This window comes from Chlorocebus sabaeus, chromosome 5 (genome assembly GCF_047675955.1).
Source record: "Chlorocebus sabaeus isolate Y175 chromosome 5, mChlSab1.0.hap1, whole genome shotgun sequence".
Lineage (NCBI taxonomy): Eukaryota > Metazoa > Chordata > Mammalia > Primates > Cercopithecidae > Chlorocebus > Chlorocebus sabaeus.
The window spans coordinates 4650293-4671247 of record NC_132908.1 but is presented as its reverse complement, the minus strand read 5'-3'; the positions used below and the strand labels follow the sequence as shown (position 1 = coordinate 4671247).

The 20955-nt window shown below is 54.3% G+C and overlaps 1 protein-coding gene across 7 annotated transcripts in view; it reads right to left on the bottom strand.

Annotated features, from left to right (window-relative positions):
* MGRN1 (mahogunin ring finger 1) overlaps positions 1–20955 on the bottom strand; it is a 65199-nt gene that overhangs the window by 18303 nt on the left and 25941 nt on the right. For 4 of the 7 annotated variants that reach the window (XM_007984457.3, XM_007984467.3, XM_007984421.3 and 1 more), the window contains exons 5-9: positions 16574–16691; positions 8558–8624; positions 8181–8230; positions 4296–4343; positions 951–1019 (exon numbers count right to left, since the gene is read on the bottom strand). In XM_007984457.3, coding sequence (XP_007982648.2) covers positions 951–1019; positions 4296–4343; positions 8181–8230; positions 8558–8624; positions 16574–16691 — 352 coding nt within the window. Of the gene's footprint in view, positions 1–950; positions 1020–4295; positions 4344–8180; positions 8234–8557; positions 8625–16573; positions 16692–20955 lie in introns of all 7 variants that reach the window. The other 3 variants (XM_007984448.3, XM_007984411.3, XM_007984430.3) reach the window with 1 other exon arrangement.

Below are 20955 nucleotides of genomic sequence, written 5' to 3'. Positions count from 1 at the left end.
GATGCCACAATGAAGTGGGCCTGTGAGACTTTCCAAGAGATGTTAAGAGGCAGGAGTTTCACTCATGGCAGTGAGCCTTTAAAATAGTTCATCGGCCAGGTGCAGTGGCTCAGGCCTGAGATCCCAGTGCTTTGGGAGGCTCAGGGAGGCAGATCACTTGAGATCAGAAGTTCAAGACCAGCCTGGCCAACACAGTGAAACCCCATCTCTACTAAAAATACACAAATTAAAAATTAGGCCAGGCACGGTGGCTCACACCTGTAATCCCAGCACTTTGGGAGGCCAAGGAAGGTGGATCACAAGGTCAGGAGATTGAGACCATGCTGGCCAACATGGTGAAACCCTGTGTCTACTAAACTACAAAAAAATGAGCCGGGTGAGGTGGCACACGCCTGTGGTCCCAGCTACTCGACTCGGGAGGCTGAGGCAGGGGAATCGCTTGAACCTGGGAGGCAGAGGCCATAGTGAGCCGGGATCTCCCTGCTGCATTCCAGCCTGGGCAGCAGATAGAGACTCTGACTCAAAAAACAAAAACAAAAACAAAAAAACTAATTTCATCCCCTGCTACGTTCCCTGGCTGCGGTCTACCATGACATATTTGTCAGGCACCACGGCCGGTTCTATGGACATCTAGAAAGGGCATCCCAGGAGCTGCAGGGACACGCTGTCTACGGCGAGCTAGCTGAGCCTGGAGGGTGAGACACTGGCCCCCATTCCCAGGCTGCCTTGGGGAACCTGGATGGCAAATTACATAACAAGCCAGTGAATTTGCTGGAGAAAGGACAAAATGTTCCACAAAGTGTTAGCTTTAAAAAAAAAAAAAAGTAAGGAAAAATGATGGCGTCTAGTGGTCTAGGACTCCAGAGGAAGGCTTGGAAGGGAACTGGCAAGCGTTGCTGTCCCCCGGCTGCTCCCAATGTGGGCGAGGGAAACCTCACCCAGGTACACACCTTGGTCTCCTGGTTGTTCTTGTTCTCGATGCCATAGATCTCCTGCAGGAGGTAGCTGACCCGGTCCACCTGGAGAACACAGAGGGGCTCGCTGGGCCCTTGCCAACCGCCATGTAAGGGCTCCTCCACACCCACCTGGCCTAGCCCTGCCTCCAAGGTTCCAGGCCTTCGTCCCAGGGGCCCGTCCAGCTCAACCCCTGGGGGCCAGGAAAGGCGAGGGGAAAACCTGCTGCCTGCCCCCACCCAACCAGCAGCACCTGGAACAGGGCTGGAGCTGGTGGCTCTCCCCACCACTGGGGGCCTGGAGCCAACCCAAAGGCCCAACCACCACCGCCTCACCACCCCCAACACCACTCGGTTCCACCGCCACCAGCCTCACAAGGACAGCAGGAGCCGACGCCTAAAGGCACCGGACAGCAGCCTAGGTGCCCACTGCTTTCCAGACCCTCCTTCCACAAGACATGAAAGCCTCTCTGGTTTCAAAGACACCAAAGCAATGTCTCCAAGCTGATTCTGTCCTGCCGCCCACTCGCAACCCAAAAGCCTCATACTGACCACATTGCAAAGCAGTCTGCGCTGATGGGTTTCCCTCGAACCACGGGCCAGGAACACCACTCCAGGGAGCCCAGGGCCTGCTGGCCAGCTCCCTCAACACAACGCCCTGCCCACCACCAGGGTCTCCTAGTCCCCTGGCACCTGCAGGGACCTGGACCTGCTAGAGTTTGCTCCACATCTCTTTCGTTTATTTGTGATCTACATTTTAAATAGAGACAGGGTCTCACTACATTGCCCAGGCTGGTCTCAAATCCCCAGGCTCAAGCAATCGTCCCGCTTCCACCTCCCGTAGTGCTGGGATCATAGGCGTGAGCCACCGCACCTGGACAACCTATCATCCAAAAAGCCAACAGATGGCCCGGTGCGGTGGCTCACACCTGTAATTCCAACACTTTAGGAGGCCAAGGCTGGTGGATCACTTGAGGCCAGGAGTCCGAGACCAGCTTGGCCAACATGCCAAAACCTCATCTCTACAAAAAATACACAAATTAGCCAGGAATAGTGGCGTGTGCCTATAGTCCCAGCTACTCAGGATGCTGAGGCGGAAGAATTGCTTGAACCCAGCAGGTGGAGGCTGCAGTACACTGGGATCATGCCACTGCACTCCAGCCTGGGCAACAGAGTGAGACTCCATCTCAAAAATACAGAACAAGACAAAACAAATTAACTGAGTGTGGTGGCACACACCTGTAGTCCCAGCTACTTGGGAGGCTGAGGCACGAGAATCATTTGAACCTAGGAGGCAGAGATTGAAGTGAGCTGAGATAGCACCACTGCATTCCAGCCTGGGCGACAGAGCGAGACTCTGTCTTGTCTCAATAAAATAAAATAAAAATAAAAATTAAATTAAATATATAAAAAATAAAACACTAACAAAAATCATGCCCAAGTAAGTGGTGGCTTGAAATAGGTCTTACGTGCCCCAACAGTACACACAGGGTAACTGCTAGGCACAGCCTAGGACATCTCATTGCAAGATCTAACACTGCTGTTTAGGGAACCCCATCCTCTAAATCCTCAGCGACTACACGTGAGGCCACCAGGAACACCACTTCCCAATACAGCATCCCAGGATTACTGACCCCAGAGAACAGATGGACTGCTCTATAGCTGCACTTATTCTAGGCTATTTTATCCTTCAGGTATTCATGAAGTCAAGCCAAGTCTCTGTCCAATACTTCCTTGTAAGGAAGAGAAGGAGCTGCAGACTTTGTTTCTGGTCTCTTTCCTTCCTTTTCCAACCATCCATTCATTTGGCAAATATTTACTCAACACTATATTCCAGACACCATGGCCCAAACTGGACAGAACTCAGGGCCTGCAAGAGTCCCTGCACATGGTGGGCATGCAATACACATATGCTCACCCAAGACAGGGACCCAATGTCCCACAGCTTAGAGCTCTACAGGGAAGTCAACAGGCTCTTGCACGGCTATCTTTTTTCTTTTTTGACAGACTCTTACTCTGTCCCCCAGGCTGGAGTGCAGTGGTATGATCTCGGCTCACTGCAACCTCTACTGAGATTGTACAGGCATGTGTTACTACACCCGGTTAATTTTATTTTTAGTAGAGACAGGGTCTCACCATGTTGGCCAAGCTGGTATCAAACTCCTGGGCTCAAGAGATCTGCCCACCTCGGCCTCCCTAAGTGCTGGGATTACAGGCATTAGTCACTGTGCCCAGCCCCTGCACAGTTATTTCAAAGGCAGCAAGGGTGGCCTAGGAAGACCAGTGCATGAAGAGGACTGAAGAGTGTGTGTGTGTGTGTGTCTATATGTGAGTAGGAGTGAGTGTGTCTATGTGTGTGTCTATGTGTGTCTGAGTATATGTGTGTGTGTGTGTGTCTGTGTGACTGTATATGTGTATGTGTCTGTATATGTGTGTATGAGTGTCTATGTGAGTGTATGTGTCTTTGTATACGTCCGTGACTGTGTGTCTATGTACATGTATGCGAATGATCGTGAGTGTATGTGTATGTGTCTGTATATGTGTGCAAGGGAATGTGTGTCTATGTATGAGCATGTGTATGAGTATGCATGTGAGTGCGTGTGAGTGTATATGTATCAGTGTGTGCCTATGTATGTGTATGAAGTGAATGTGTGTCTGTGTATGTGTGTGTGTATGAATGTCTATGTATGTGTGTGAATGTATATGTGTCTATGTATGAGTGACTGTGTATATGTACATATGTGTCTGTGTGTGTGATTGTGAGTGTATGAGTGTGTATATGTACGTGTGACTATGTGTGTGTATATGTGTGATTATATGTGAGTGTATGCGTGTGTCTGTGTATGTGTGTGCGAGTGTATGAGTGTGAATGTATGTGTGTATGTGTCTATGTATGTGTATGTATATGTGTCTACGTGTGAGTGTATGTGCATGAGTGTCTATGTATATGTGTGCAAGCAAATGTGTCTGAGTATGTGCATGTGTACGTGTGTGTCTGAGTATGTGTGTCTGAGTGTGTGAATATACGTGCGTCTGTACGTGTGTGTCTATGTATGTGTGTCTATGTATGACTGTGTCTGTGTATGGGTATATGTGTCTATAAGTATGTATGTGATTTTGTATGTATGAATGTGTGTCTATGTATGAGTACATGTGCATGTGTACATGTGTGTCTATGAGTATGTGTGTCTATGTATGAGTATGTGAGTATATGTGCGTGTGTTCGTGTGTGTCTATGTATGAGTATGTGTGTCTATGTGTATGGTGTCTATGTATGAGTATGTATGGGATTGTGTGTGTGTGTCTTAATTCAAACGGGCAGTATTTCCTCTGAGGACTTACGATTTGCTTCTGCTTTAAAGGCTTCACAGAGAAGCTGCCATCCATGTGCTGCAGGGGAGAAAGACACAGAGGTTAATAAGGTGGTCAAGCTGGCGCCTCTGAGCACCCCTGTGTGGCCTCCAGGGTCGGCCACCCTGCCCCAGCCAATCCATGCCCGTAGCTGGAAAAAGAAAAAAAAAAAAAGGAGGGGGACACCTGAAAACTAAAGAGCCAAGATTTCTCAAAACACGGTCCTCAGGCCTGGCTGTGAAACTATCTGAAGCCTCCTGAACATACAGCCCTGGGATCCTGCGCTGATCCACAGAACCCAACTCTCCTCGGTTGGTCTCAAGCACACTCAAGCTGAAGGCCCGTCAGCCAAGTTGATGGACAAGGGCCTCCTGCACACCGAGAAGCAGCGCCTGGCAACGAAAATCAAGACAAACAAAACAGGTTCCTGCCCTCCCAGGGCCCAGCTGAGTTAGAAAGACAGAGCAGGAACACGCACAGGGGTGCACACACACGGAACCGCAGAGCTCTAAAAACGCAGGAACGAAATAGAACAAGCGTGCCCGGTGGTATCCAGGGAAACACACCACGGCTCAGAGTTTGACAAGGTTAATTATGGCGACCCCGCAACAGCACTCATTATCCCTTCTCAGTCAACCATGACCAGCACTCAGAATTTTCCGGTGAGGCTGGCGGGTTCTGACAGAAATTTCCAGAATGCTGGACTCCAAAAATAAAGCAGTTTCCCACTGGGTTCTGTACTCGAAGCACAAAATGGACCGATTTCCCAGATATGGCCCATCTGCCTCTGCCAGAGGGCGCAGATGTATCAACAGTCACCGTGGCTTCTGACAAGGCCGGGCTGGGGAGAGAAGCTGGGGAGCCCAGTGCTAAAAAGGCAGAAGGCTGCCCTCTGCCCAGGGCACTTGCGTCACCACAGTCTGTGGTCCTGGACTCGGGAGAGAACAGACCCAACCTCGCCACAGGATACACAGACGAGGGTCCTCTACCCAGCTTACAGAACCCCCGACCTTGGGGTGCTCTAGAAAGACCCAGATCACAGGGAGGGGCTGGACTCTGCACTTAGAGTTCTCAGGGGCTGTGGCCGCACATGGGGCTGGAGGTGGGTGGAGAGCCTGGGCTAGGCAGGACCCAGAGGCAGAGTGAAGCCCGAAGCAGGCAGGCTGGGCCTTGTCTCACGGGATCCTTTTCCCCTCCTGACTCCGGGGCCGCAGGATGGTGCCACGCAGACCTGCAGTGGCAGGGTGCTGATGAACGTCAGTGTACACTGGCGGGGGGCATCGAGGCACTAACAAACAAGGGTGCGTCCCATCACCTCCGCCAAGTTCTCAGGAGAAACCAATGCCAGCTGGGCAGCAGCCCCTCGTCCATCCTGCCAGCGTTCCCTGAGTGTCTGCTCTGTGCCAGGTGTCAAACTCAGCTCTGAAGATGCCACGACATCCAAGAGGAGAGGGCTGCCCTCGTGAACATCAAGTGGGGACAACAGATGTTTGTCCTGAGTGGTGTCAGGAAAAGCCTCCTCAAGGAGTGGGGCCTGACCAGTCGGCACGGGCAGGATGTGGCAGCCAGGTGGGGGAAAGAGCAGCAGGACTGGGGCTCTGTGACATGTGCCAGGTGACACCCAAGGACACTGAGCCTGGTGGGAAAAGGCTACAGCCCAAGGAGGTAACAACATTGCTGATCTCTGCACACCCCAGGGTGAAGTAGTCTACCGCAGAGAGCCCACCTTGTGGGAGCCCCAGCCCGTGTCAGCAGGCTCTACAGAATTCTACAGGGCTGGCCTCTGTCTAGAACATTCTCACTTGACACACTCCAAGTACCCTTTGAAAAGCGTCTTGGCCAGGTATGGTGGCTCACACTTATAATCCCAGCACTTTGGGAGGCCCAGATGGGAGGATCACTTGAAGCCAGGAGTTTGAGACCAGCCTGGGCAACACAGCGAGACCTCCTCCCTATAAAAAAAATTTTTTTTTTAATTAGCCAGACATAGTGGTGTACTCCTGTAGTCCCAGCTACTCAGGAGGCTGAAGTGGCATGATCTCTTAAGCTCAGGAGGTCAAGGCTGCAGTGAGCTGAGATCATACCACAGCCCTCTAGCCCAGGCAACAGAGTGAGACTCTGTTTAAAAAAAACGATGGGCCGGGCGCGGTGGCTCAAGCCTGTAATCCCAGCACTTTGGGAGGCCGAGACGGGCGGATCACGACGTCAGGAGACGGAGACCATCCTGGCTAACACGGTGAAACCCCGTATCTACTAAAAAATACAAAAAACTAGCCAGGTGAGGTGGTGGGCGCCTGTAGTCCCAGCTACTCGGGAGGCTGAGGCAGGAGAATGGCGTAAACCAGGGAGGCAGAGCTTGCAGTGAGCTGAGATCCGGCCACTGCACTCCAGCCCGGGTGACAGAGCGAGACTCCGTCTCAAAAAAAAAAAAAAAAAAAAAAGATGGCCACATGCGGTGGCTCATGCCTGTAATCCAAGCACTCTGCGGGGGGGCGAGATGGGTGGATCACCTGAGGTTAGGAGTTCGAGAATGGCCTGGTCAACATGGTGAAACCCCATCTCTACTAAAAACACAAAAAATTAGCCAGGCATGGTGGTGGACACCTGTAATTTCAGCTACTCGGGAGGCTGAGGCAGGACAATCTCTTGAACCAAGAGGTGGAGGTTGCAGTGAGCCGAGATCATGCCATTGCACTCCAAGCCTAGGTAACAAGAGCGAAACTCCGTCATCTCAAAAAAAATAAAAAAAATAAAAAAAGGGCCAGGCGCAGTGGCTCAACACCTGTAATTCCAGCACTTTGGGAAGCCGAGGCAGGCAGATGACCTGAGGTCAGGAGTTCAAGACCAGCCTGGTCAACATGGCAAACCCCCGTCTCTACTAAAGATACAAAAATTAGCCAGGTGTGGCCAGGTGCAGTGGCTCATGTATGTAATCCCAGCACTTTGGGAGGCCGAGGCAGGTGGATCACGAGGTCAGGAGATCGAGACCATCCTGACTAGCACAGTTAGCACAATGAAACCCTGTCTCTACTAAAAATACAAAAAATTAGCTGGGTGTGGTGGCGGGTGCCTGTAGTCCCAGCTGCTTGGGAGGCTGAGGCAGGAGAATAGTGTGAACCCCGGAGGCAGAGGTTGCAGTGAGCCGAGGTCGCGCCACTGCACTCCAGCCTGGGCAACAGAGTGAGACTCTGTCTCAAAAAAAAAAAAAAAAGTAGCCAGGCATGGTACCATGGGCCTGTAATCGCAGGTACTTAGAGGCTGAAGCAGGAGAATCGCTTGAACCTGAGAAGCAGAGGTCGCAGTGAGCACATACTGCACCACTGCACCACTCCAGCCTGGGTGACACGGCGAGACTCTGTCTCCAAAAAAAAAAAAAGGCCAGGCCCAGTGGCTCGCGCCTGTAATCCCAACACTTTGGGAGGCCGTGGCAGGTGGATCACTTGAGGTCAGGAGTTTGAGACCAATCTGGCCAACATGGTGAAACCCTGTTTCTACTAAACACACAAAAATTAGCCAGGCGTGGTGGTACACAGGACTCCCAGGTACTCGGGAGGTTGAGGTGGGAGAATTGCTTGAACCGGGGAGGCAGAGGTTGCAGTGAGCCGAGGTCACTGAACTCCAGCCTGGATGACAGAGTGAGACCTGTCTCAGGAAAAAAAAAACAAAAAAAGCAAATGCAAAGCCTCTTGACAGCGACGCTCAGCCTCGGGACCAGAATTCTGGAAAGCGGGAAGCCACAGGTACACCCCACCTGCCCCGGGTCCTTGACACTCAGCCACCCCACGAAGCCCCAAGCCCTGCTCAGCCTTATCTCAAAAGACCACCCCCTGCCCAGCTCCCAGGTCTTCAGGAAGGTGACGGCCAGATGGCACTTACCTTTTCAAAGGCGGCCAAGAGCACGTGGGCGTGGCCGGTCACTTCCACCACTGCTGGGGAGAAAGGGGCAGAGCAGTCAAGAATCTGGGCCTGCCCCACCCAGGCATCTCACCTCCCCGAGCCTGGCAGGCCTGCGGCACCAAGGGCTCAGCCTGCGCAGAGTCCAGAGTCCAGAGTCTGTTCTGGGACCCGCCCTCCTGCACTTTCCACTTCCTCACCTGCCCCAGACTCCAAGCTGCCCACACACCCCGCTTTGTGGCGAGCCCAAGGCCCTGTGCCTGGCCTGCTTCATCACTGCTGCAAGCACTCCTCCCTCAGGACGCGCTTCCTCCTTGCATGGCCTGCACGCCCAGGAGGATGGAAGAGGATGCACTCACCATCTCCTTCGTCTACCACAGCCTGGATGACCACTGGAAACACGCCTCGGTCCAGATCAAAGTTCAGCTGAGGAGAGAGTTGGCAAGAACGGTCAGGACCCACACAGCCAAGCCTGGAAGCCTGGAGTCAGTCAACAGATGAGCTGGAGAAAGCAGGCAGCAGCAGAGCTCAAGAGGACATACCTCGAGATGGCAGGAAAGGCGGATGCCAGGCTTGGCACCTTTTTAATGTGTGTGTTAAAACAGATAAAACATAAAATCTGCCATTTAACCACGTTTCAACAGCGTTGAGTAAAGTACATTTAAAATGTCATGCAACTGGCCGGGCACGGTGGCTCAAGCCTGTAATCCCAGCACTTTGGGAGGCCGAGGCGGGCGGATCATGAGGTCAGGAGATCAAGACCATCCTGGCGAACACGGTGAAACCCCGTCTCTACTAAAAATACAAAAAAAATAGCCGGGTGTGGTGGTGGGCGCCTGTAGTCCCAGCTTCTAGGGAGGCTGAGGCAGGAGAATGGCTTGAACCCGGGAGGCGGTGGAACTTGCAGTGAGCCAGGATGGCGCCACTGCACTCCAGCCTGGGCGACAGAGCAAGACTCCGTCTCAAAAAATAATAAAAAAAAAATGTCACGCAACTGCTACCATCCATTTCCAGAACTTTTCATCACCCCAAACAGAAACCCCACGCATAGCCATCAGCACCCACACACTCTCCGTCCCCTCCCCCAGCCCTCGGAAGCCACCACGTGCTTCCTGTCTCCAGGGATTTGCCATTTTCGGACCTGACATTTACATGGAATTGCACAACAGGTGACCTTCTGTCTAGGTATGTTTCCAAAGTTCACCCACGGTGCAGCACGCATCGGTGCTGCTTTCCTTTTTCTGGCCAAATAACAGGCACTGTGTGGACATCCACACGCTGTGCACGCATTCCTCCGTGACAGACACCGGACTGGGCCTGCGTCCTGGCTACGGTGAGCAGCGCTGCGCAAGTGTCTGCCTGAACCGCGTTTTTGGTTCTCCTGGGGGGGTGCCTTGGAGGGGAAGTGCTGGTCACTGGGCAACTCCCTGTGACTTTTCGAAGGCACCTGGCTTGGCCCCAGAAAACACAAAAGGCAAGCGAGGGAGACCACGAGGCTGGCTTGAGTCCAAGGAGAAGCTTCCTCCTGCTTTCATCCCAACCCTGCCGTGCTCAGGCTGAAGGCCACCCTCTACCCCACGGTCCCCAGGGCCCCAGCAGTCGACCCAGCACAGTACCATCCTCTTGGAGCCCTACTCCCCGACACTGCTCTGCGGGTCTCGCCCTGCCCTCTGCAGGCCAAGTCTTTCTCTGGGCCTCAGGAAGCACTTGACCCCTGGGCTTCTATCATTCAGACCCTGGCAACCAGGAAAGCCACTAGCCACCATCAGGCTCCCTGACTCCCTCCGTGGAGGGCAGGGTCCCTGCCTCTCCAGTCACCATGACATCCTTGTGTCTGGCACAGAACAGCAATGGACACATGCATCTGTTTATTCTGGGAGGAAAAAGAATCATTTATTTCTCAATAAAGATTTACTCAAAGAACGGATACTGGCTGCGCCACTGTGAGCATTCTAAAAGCCAGCAAATCATTTGCTTAACACGAGTGAACTGCAGGAGATGGTAATTATAACACAATAAAGGTGTTAAAAAAAAAAAAAAAAAAAAAAAAAAAACAGAACAAGGCCGGGTGCCATGGCTCATGCCTGTAATCCCAGCACTTTGGGAAGCCCAGGCGGTGGATCACCTCAGGTCAGGGGTTTGAGACCAGCCTGGCCAATATGGTGAAACCCCATCTCTACTAAAAATACAAAAATTAGCCAGGCGTGGTGACGCACGCCTGTAATCCCAGCTACTCGGGAGGCTGAGGCAGGAGAATCACTTGAACCCGGGAGGCAGAGGTTGCGGTGAGCCGAGATCACCCCATTGCACTCCAGCCTGGGGGACAGAGTGAGACTCCACCTCAAAAACAAAAACAAAAAATGGATGAGACATCAAAGAGGAAGGGCCTGGCAGGCCCAGTCCAGGCAAGGGCAGCTGGGTCGGGGGAGAGCCTCCTGCCTCCCGAGCCCGACCACAGGCCTCAGTGACCAAGACCCACGAGGAAGGGACGAGCCCCTCCATGTCTGCAGCAACCACCCCCACAGACGTCCAGGTGGGACCACTCCTGGCCCAGCACACGGGAACCCTGAGCCCGCAGCCAAGCACTCACCCCGAACGGCAATGCTCAGAACCAACAGACACACAGGATGTCTCCTCTCCCACTGTCCCTCCGTGAAGTGGGCAGAAGCAGGGCAGGGGCACACGTCCCCACCCCAGCGGCCCACGGTGGCTTTCATCTCAGGTCCTCCTACCTCACTGAGCCTCGGCTTCCTTCCTTGTAAAATGGGGTCATTACTGCGCTACCGCCTGGGTTTCAAGGATAAAGCACAAATGTAGTCCTCTCAACAGACCCAGCACAGACACTGCCTGTGGTGGTTGCTACAGTTGTTGTGAATATTACTATCATGATTTTTTTTTTTTTTTTCTGAGACAGAGTCTTGCTCTGTTACCCAGGCTAGAGTGCAGCAGCGGGATGTTGGCTCACTGCAACCTCCAACTCCTGGGTTCAAGCAATTCTCCTGCCTCAGTCTCCCCAGTAGCTGGGATTATAGACGCCTGCCACCATGCCCAGCTAAATTTTTGTATTTTTTGTAGAGACGGGGTTTCACCATGTCGGCCAAGCTGGTCTCAAACTCCTGACCGCAAGAGATCCACCTGACTCAGCCTCCCAAAATGCTGGGATTACAGGCATGAGCCACTGCCCCTGGCCAAATATTACTATTATTTAAGGAACAGAGAGAAAAGTTTCTTCCTAAGATTTGTCAACACAGTGAATTTCCTACCAAAAATACAGACGAGGAGAAAAGTTACACGGACCACACAGAGTAGTCAGAAGGGGACGGGGAGAAACATCAGTGTGCCCAACTGCCAACCAGGAAGGCTACGTGGACATGGACACAGGGCAAAGGCTGGCAGCACCCAGGCGCTCCCAAGGACGTCCCCACCCAGCAGGGACTCCATACCCACAGGCACCTAGCACACAGCGACCGCAGCTTCCTGCCATCTGGAGCTAAGAGTTCCATTCTGATCAGAATGAATGGCACATGTAACCCATCAACACAAGAAGCCCTGGGCAGGCAGCCATCAGCTGAACAAACCACAAGCCTGGAGACCAAGTCCACACGGGCCTAGGCCCTGCATCTCACGAGGGAGGGTCACAGGTTCCAGCCACAAGTCCCGTGGGATGGATACCAATGCATACATGGACAGAGGTGGACAGAGACACTGACGCTGGGGGCTGTGCTGTGAAGGCTGAGAAGTGCCGTGGTCTGTTAGCGAGGAAGGGTGAAGCCAGGAGTTGGCAGGGCACCAGCCTGGGGCCAGAGTCAGGGCTGCTGGCGATGAGTCTAGCTCCTTTCCCATTCACTACAAACAGGCCCCCACCAGAGCCTCAGTTTCCCCATTTGGCAAAAAGGAACGGAAGTCATGCCTAACGCAAGGCTCCAAGTGCTGTGGCTGGCACAGCACACAGTCAACACCAGCACCCAGAAGTCCTGTGTGTCCAGGCAATGGGAGCCAACCCAGTCTCCTCTGGGAGGGGGCTGGAGGGTGTAAAAGGAGAAAAGGGTGCGAAAGGTGGCCAAGGAGGCCAATCCTGGGCCAGAGCTTTGTGCAAATGTCCACACATATCAGAAAGCTGCAGGCTGTTGGGCCTGACACGGTGGCTCAGGCCTGTAATTCCAACACTCTGGCAGGCCGAGGTAGGAGGATTGCTGGAGCCCCGGAGTTTGAGATCAGCCTAGGCAACATAGTCAAACTCTGTCTCTACCAAACAAACAAACAAAAAAAACAGCCAGCAGTGGTGGCACCTGTAGTCCCAGCTACTGGGAAAGTTGAAGTGAGAGGATCTCTTAACCCAGGAGTTCGAGGCTGCAGCGAGCTGTGATTGTGCCACTGCACTCCAGCCTGGGAGACAGAATGAGCCCCTGTCTCAAAAAAGCGGGGGAGAGGCTGCAGGGAGGTGGGGCACATGTTCACACCCACCGGGACCCAGCCAGGCCTCCAGCTCCCAGCCAACTGAGAGATACCACAGACACCTGGGCTTGCCAGAGGGAGGGACACTCCCTTCCCTGGCCTGGGGAGCCTGTCAGGGGCTGATGATGCTGGGACTGTAGGCCCCTTGTGAGCCTGTTCCCTGCCCACTCCACTGAGTCTGCACAGGAGCCATCGTCTCAGGGTTGCCTGGCAACGCTCCCACGCTGCTGCCACAAGGGCTGTCATTAAGCCCGGAAAGGAGGAGTTCACGCACCAGCAGCCGCTCCTTTAGGTGATGGAGCTGGATGGGGGAGGCAGAGCTTTGTGGAGCGTGCCCACCCCCACGCCCTTGCCCACCCCGCGCTTCCACCCAGGCCTGGAATGCATCCGCGCAGCCAGCACCTCAGCACTGGCGGAGGAGCCTCTGAGTGAGCTGTGATTTCTTCTCATCACACCGCAGAAACTCAGGGCTGACAGTGCTTTACTGGTGTGGAATAAAAACCAAGGGTCTGGGGAGGCGTGCATGATGGTAGCTGTAGCCTTCTCTCCCACTAGCCGGCTGGCAGACTGGGGTTTACAGTGGGCACCCCGGGTAAAGCCCTTTGCATGCTGATCACGGAGCCCTCATGGCCACCCTGTGAGGGACTGCTTCCAGCCCCAGTCTGCAGAAGGGCAAACCCAGGCTCACAGAGCTGCAGAACTGGCCTAACGCTCTAGAGAGAGAAAGCAGCAGAACCAAAGTGGGCCCCCAGCCCCTCCACACATGTCCTCTCTGCTCCTGGGCAAGGCCAGTGCAGCCACCCTGGGCACCCCTGTGGCCTGTCCTTGCAGCTGTGCTCTTAACGACGCTAAGCCACATGTGGCCCAGCATCTGAGCCCCTCAGGTTCTCTCTGGGAAAGCGTCTCCCTCCTACTCCAGGTCTCTGTGGCCTGGCTGCAGGACGGGAGGCCCCCGCCCCAAGTGGGGCCACAAAGAGAAGGCGCACGGCCTCCAAGCACCTCTGGACCCAGCCGGATGGCCACACACTGGCCTGCAGGGCACTCGCTGAGAACAGGGCCAGCTGCGGGAGGTGGGAGGCTAAGCCACAGAGATCCCCGCCCTGATGACATAATCCCTGGAAGAAACCTCAGGCCACCCAGTCTTCTCTGAATCTACACCAGTAAGTCTCTAGTTTTCTTTCCTTAAACAAACCCAAGAGTTTTTCTGTCACTTCCATCCACAAAAGTCCTGACAAAGATAGCACCTTGAAGGCCCCACAGCAGCAGCTGTCCCTGACGTGCGCCGACTCTCAGCATGGCCATCCACGGACGAGCCAGGGCTACAAGCACACGGGCGCTCATTCAGCTTCCTCAGCAAAGCCTCACCAAAAGGCCCCTGGTGGGTCCAGTGCCAAGTCCGGGACAGAGGTAAGGACAACTGGGGGCATCGTGGTTCCAACCCTCTCTGGGCCCTGCACCCTCAGGAAGCTGGCCACAATGATCACTCCCCTCCCCCGACCACCTCACCTGCAAACCCACGGCTCACAGGGCATGGAGACTGGGGCTCCCCAGAGGGGCTGGGGGGGGGACCCCAAGGAATATGAAACAAACAGGGAACAGAAACACCCCCAAACTGCCACTCCCCAGAGTTCAGCACACACGTCACACAGCACCCACAGCCACACATGAGAGCAGCGTGCAGGGTCCACACCGGTGATGCTGGGAGAGGACAGAGACTCCGCCCACCCAAGGTAGTCTGGGGAGACATTTATTTCACTTTTACCTTTATGTTATTATTATTTTTTTACCTTCCCAAGAAATGGAGTCTCACTATGTTGCTCAGGCTGGAGTACAATGGCTATTCAAAGGGACAATCCCACTACTCCTCAGCATGGGAGTTTTGATCTGTTCGGTTTCCAGCCTGGGCCGAGTCACCCCTCCTTAGACAACCTGGTGGTCCCCCACTCCCAGGTGCTTTTACTTTTGAGACAGGGTCTCGCTCTGTCACCCAGGCTGAAGTGCAGTGGCATGATCATGGCTCACTGCAACCTCGATCTCCCAGGCTCAAGCGATCTTCCCACCTCAGCCTCCTCAGGAGCTGAGACTACAGGCGAATACCATCACACCAAGCTGATTTTTGTATTTTTCATAGAGACAAGGCTTTACTCAGGCTGGTCTCAACCTTAAATGATCCTTTCACTTCAGCCCCCCAAAGTCCTGGAACGACAGGCAAAAGCCACCACACCTGACTTGTTTTATTGTTAATGCAAGGACAAGGAAGCTTTTCACAGAGAGTGGCTGCAGGTCAGGGAGAGAGGAGCCACAGGACTGGCCCCAGCGTAAGGCAGCTCATGAGGTCTCCTGGGAGGGCATGTGGTCCACGTCTCCTCCTGGCCTCGGACCCACAAGGTCTATCCTGTTTCTTGTTTTTGTTTTGTTTTGAGACGGAGTCTCGCTCTGTCGCCCAGGCTGGAGTGCAGTGGCTTGATCTCGGCTCACTGCAAGCTCCACCTCCTGGGTTTACGCCATTCTCCTGCCTCAGCCTCCCGAGTAGCTGGGACTACAGGCGCCCACCACCTCGCCCGGCTAGTTTTTTGTATTTTTAGTAGAGACGGGGTTTCACCGTGTTAGCCAGGATGGTCTCGCTGTCGTGACCTCGTGATCCGCCTGCCTCGGCCTCCCAAAGTGCTGGGATGACAGGCGTGAGCCACCGCGCCTGGCCACACGAGGTCTATACTGTTATACAGGAACCCCCTGGACCAGGGTCTTTGCAAGCTGCAGACCACATGGATGCTGGAAAAGAAGGCAAAGGTAGAAGGAAGGAGGATACAGCTTTGACTGAAAGCTGGAGAGGGGCCTAGGAGGGAAAACTAGCAAAGCAGCCACTTAAGCCACAACCTACAAAAGGCCTCGTTAAAAGAAGTCTGCAGCTTTGGCTGGTCACAGTGGCTGACGCCTGTAATCCTAGCACTTTGAAGGCCAAGGCAGGCGGATCACGAGGTCAGGAGATCAAGACCATCCGAGCTAACACAGTGAAACCACATCTCTACTAAAAATACAAAAAATCAGCTGGCCATGGTGTCACGTGCCTGTAATCCCAGCTACACAGGAATCTGAGGCAGGAGAATCCCTTGAACCCAGGAGGCAGAGGTTGCAGTGAGCCAAGACCGCACCACTGCACTCTAGCCTAGGCAACAGAGTGAGACTCTGTCTCAAAAAAAAAAAAAAAAAAAAAAAGAGACGTCTGCATCAATATTTTAAACAAAAGTAAGGTTAAAAAGTTTGAAAGACCACCACCAGGCCGGGCGAGGTGGCTCAAGCCTGTAATCCCAGCACTTTGGGAGGCCGAGACAGGCGGATCACGAGGTCAAGAGATCGAGACCATCCTGGCTAACATGGTGAAACCCCGTCTCTACTAAAAAAAAATACAAAAAACTAGCCGGGCGAGGTGGTGGGCGCCTGTAGTCCCAGCTACTCGGGAGGCTGAGGCAGGAGAATAGTGTGAACCCGGGAGGCAGAGCTTGCAGTGAGCTGAGATCCGGCCACTGCACTCCAGCCTGGGCGACAGAGCGAGACTCCGTCTCAAAAAAAAAAAAAAAAAAAAAAAACAAAGACCACCACCTGGTGTGAACAGACCCTGCATTGCTGCAGCCGGCAAAGGGAGCCCCATTCTTCACGCCTCCCGAAACCCCAGTGTCTGAACCTCCGAGTGTGGCTGCCTGGTTGGCGTCTGGTCTCCTGGCTCCGCCAACACGTGGCCCAAGCCTTGCTCCAGTCCATCCACACGTCTGCCTCAGCACATAGACTGGGGTAGCCGTTCCCAGGCCTTATGAAGCCCGGAGGAACCCAAACACACAGGTCCCACTGCGCTGGCCCCACCCCCAAGAGGAGAGAATTCGAGAGAAGGAGCAAAGGGCAAGGAGGAGCCCAGCCAGAATTACCTCGTCATCCTTCCATTCCAAGAAGTCGATCTTGAAGGAGGGCAGGGAGAACTGCTGGCTCACCCCTCTCTTGTAGTGGACAGTCTCGGACTGTAGTGAGGGGCTTTTGGGGCTGTATCTGCGGGGAGCCGAGAGCAGGCAGTGAGACTGCAGCAGGGCGAGGGCCCTCCGTGCCCGCCCCTCCCACTCTGAAAGCTGGCAGGGCTGCAGATATCTGTCTTTTGGGGACCCTCTCTTGTGGGGGACAGCAAACAGCCTACATGACCACGTGGCCCTCACCTTCCAGGGCCTTCCACAGCCTCTCGGCTCACCATGCAGCTCTGCCCACGTCAGGCCCGGCTACGATTCTTCCAGAGCCCACACCTGCCCAATCCCTTTGCTACATCCCCCAGTGCGGCTGTGCTTTTCCTTTCGACGGGGTGCTAAGCTGGTTTACTTTTTTTTTTTTTTTTAAGATAAGAGTCTTGCTCTGTCGCCCAGACTGGAGTGCAGCGGCATGATCTCAGCTCACTGCAACCTCTGCCCCCCAAGTTCAAGCGCTCCTCCTGCCTCAGCCTCCAGAGTAGCTGGGATTTCAGGTGTGCACCATCATGCCAGGCTAATTTTTTATTTTTAGTACAGACAGGGTTTCGACATGTTGGCCAGGCTGGTCCAAACTCCTGACCTCAAGTGATCCACCTGCCTCAGCATCCCAAAGTGCTGGGATTACAGGCGTGAATCACTGCGCCCAGCTTGAGTGTTTACTTTTAGAATGAACACAGTACTTAAGTACACACAGTGTAAAATGCTCCTTCCCCAACCCTCACACCTGCTCCCAGCGGCCTGTTCTCCACCCCAACAGAGACCCACATATCACTCCCGGGGAGCGAGGCACAATGGTGGCCACATGCACCGCAGGTCTCTCTTCCTCAGCATTCAGACGCGGTAGGCGTCAACACGGCTCTTTCATGTGTCCGCACACATCGGGGCTGTGTCCTGTGAACCACCACACCGGTCCCGCTGTGGTTTTATCATTCGGTCAGGGCCCCTGAGATGGTCACCAATATCTCACTCTTCTTAACACCCTTCCGCATGTCTTCGCCACAGGCCAGGCGCGAGTGCATCCCTAAGACAGGTGCCTCAAGCAGTTTCATGTCTGATAAAACTCTATGCAGGAACCCAATTCACACCCCACAGCCTCTCCCCCTCCACCACACCGCCCTGCTTGCCTGCCGCCAGGGCTGGCTCTCCTGGACAAAGGCACACCGAGCCCAGAGGTGGGGTGCGGTGTGGGAGGGCCACCACTGTACACACAAAGGCAGAAGAGGCCTGCCCTGGCCACCAGAGCCCAGTGTGGGAGGAGGCACTACAGGGGAGGCCCAGGCTCAGCCTCAGTAAAACGCACAGTTAAGACACCACCCTCAGGTGGACCCCAGCTTTCTCCTGTGAGCTGTGGAGCCCTGCACACACCCCTCTGTCTGAGCCTCAGTTTCCCTGTCATGAGGCAGGAAGGGTGGCTTGCCCTGCACCTCAAATGGATGGAGCACTGGCAGGCTGGATGGGGTCTGGGTGCCTGGGCATGGCCTCCAGGTCCTGGAGCTGCTCCTGCTCTGTGATCCCTGCTGGGAGGGGAAGCAGGCCTCGTACCAGGTCCTGAGAGGAGGGGACTGTTTTCTCTGTGATCCCCACTGGGAGGGGAAGCTGGCTTTGTGCCAGGTCCTGAGACAGGGGGACTGTGGCATTTCTCTCCTCACTAGCCTCCGGGGGTCTAGGACAGGGTAACACCAGCCAGGGTTGGCAGGGCATTTCTCTGTTCTCTCTAGCCTTTCTGGTGGCAGCGGGACCCTCTCTTCAAGCGCACCCGAGATGGTTACCCAACCCCTGAGCGCTGGGGGGCAGGGGGCAGACCACTCACTCACACTGGCCTGTGACCTCGGCGCACACCCCCTTTGTAGCAGCCCCCGGACATCTCCCCAGAACCCATCTCCTCCATCATGTCGACCAGGCCCGAGAAGGGCACCAGGCCCCAGAAGCCCAGCTCCTCAACCATGTCGGCCAGGCCCAAGGAGGGCACCAGGCCCCAGAAGCCCAGCTCCTCCATCACGTCGGCCAGGCCCGCGGAGGGCACCAGGCCCCGTGGGTGTCACACACTCAACCCCAAGCAGTTGGATGCAAGAAGGGGACAGAGGGGCCTGCCCTGGTCACTCCAAATGCTCCTATACCCAATAATTCCATGCCTGTCATAGCACACAGGCATGCATTTCTGGTGTCATTAAAGAAATATAATCTGTGCCGGGCGCGGTGGCTCACGCCTGTAATCCCAGCACTTTGGGAGGCCAAGGCGGGAGGATCATGAGGTCAGGAGATCGAGACCATCCTGGCTAACACGGTGAAACCCCGTCTCTACTAAAAATACAAAAAATTAGCTGGGCGTGGTGGTGGGTGCCTGTAGTCCCAGCTACTTGAGAGGCTGAGGCAGGAGAATGGCGTGAACCCGGGAGGCAGAGGTTGCAGTGAGTTGAGATCGCGCCACTGCACTCCAGCCTGGGTGACAGAGTGAGACACCATCTTAAAAAAAAAAAAAAAAATACATATATATATATAAAAAATCAAGTGCCAGGGCAAGGTAGAGCCTCAAAGAACAAAGTCCAGAGAAAGGGACCTGTTCCTCCCCCAAGTGCTGGTCCACAGGAAGAGCCCTGGCTGCCGGGGAACCGAAGGCCAGAGCCCAAGGGCGGCCTCACCTGGTGGCAGGTTCCCTCAGAAGCCCCATGAGTTGTATCCACCAGCCCCTCAGCTCGAGCACTCAGGCTCCTTTCAGGAGCACTTGTCACATGAGGGGCTGTGCACAGGACACATGGTCCCCTCCTCACACCACCCTCCCGCATTTCCAGCTGAGGACACAGAGGCACAAGCAGTCACGTGCTCCAAGCCACTCACTGGGGACAGCATTCAAAGGCTCGGCTCTCAACCACACCCTATCGCCAGATGCAAAGCTGACCACTGAGCAGTGTGCTCCAATGCAGGAAGGTGGGGGGTACACTCCTGCTTGTCCCTAAAGCCACTTGGGGCAGATGTGCCTTTGTAGCCTGGAGGCGGTCCTGCCAGCTCCTGCTGAAGTTGCAGGTTTCAAACTTTCAGGGCCAGAAGGACCCTTATTTCAAATAAAACCTCTGAAAGTGCAAATATGTAATTGTGACACACAAAAAAATACGTATTTGGTCCCGGCCCCAGTTCCTGACACAGAGTCCTCTAAAACCCTTGTCATTTCCTGAGCGACAGGCGTGCTACGAGCCTCTTTTTTCTATTATTTGGTCTGGGATCTTTGCTCCCGACACAGAACTCCAAACCCGCGGAATGTCCTGGGCGGCAGGAGTGTCTTATGTGTCAGTGAGGTGACTCTCGGCTCCTGTACGGGGCTGGCCGCCAGAAAGACCAAGCCACGATTAGAAACTTAGAAATGTCGTCTAAGTGCTCCTGAGGAAAAACAAACAAAAACCTGGGCCAGGCGGGCCGGGCTGCTGGCTCACGGCTGTAATCCCAGCACTTTGGGAGGCCAAGGCAGGTGGATCACCTAAGGTCAGGAGTTCGAGACCAGCCTGGCCAACATAGAGAAACCCTGTCTCTACTAAAAATACAAAACTAGCAGGGCATGGTGGCACACGCCTGTAACCCCAGCTACTCGGGAGGCTGAGGCAGGAGAAGCACTTGAACCTGGGAGGCAGAGGTTGTAGTGAGCCGAGATCGCGCCATTTCACTCCAGCCTGGGCAACAAGAGTGAAACTCCGTCTCAAAAATAAACAAAACCACTTTGGGAGGCCGAGATGGACAGGATCATGAGGTCAAGACATCGAGACCATCCTGGCCAACATAGCAAACCCCCATTCTCTACTAAAAATACAAAAATTAGCCAAGTGTGCTGGTGCACGCCTGTAGTCCCAGCTGCTCAGGAGGCTGAGGCAGGAGAATCACTTAAACCTGGGAGGCGGAGATTGCAGTGAGCCAAGATCGCGCCATTGCACTCCAGCCTGACCAACAGAGTGAGGCTCTGTCTCAAAAAAAAACAAAAACAAAAACCTGGAACTGAATTTCAGCCAAGCTCCATCCTCCAGGGAGGGGACAGGAGCTGAAGACAGAGTTAATCATCAATCCTGCCTACGTGATGAAGCCCCCAGAAAAGGCCCCGAAATATGCGGTTTTCGGGAAAGCTTCCGGGTTGGTGAATACGAAGGTGGCACGCACCACCCCTTTCCCCACACCTCGCCCTGTGAACCTCTTCATCTGGATCCTTTATAATCAACCAACAAACATCAGCCAAGTGTTTCCCTGGATTCTGTGAGCCACATCGGCAAATGACCAAGCCTGAGGAGTGGGCTGTGGGAACCTGATTTGCGGCTGGTTGG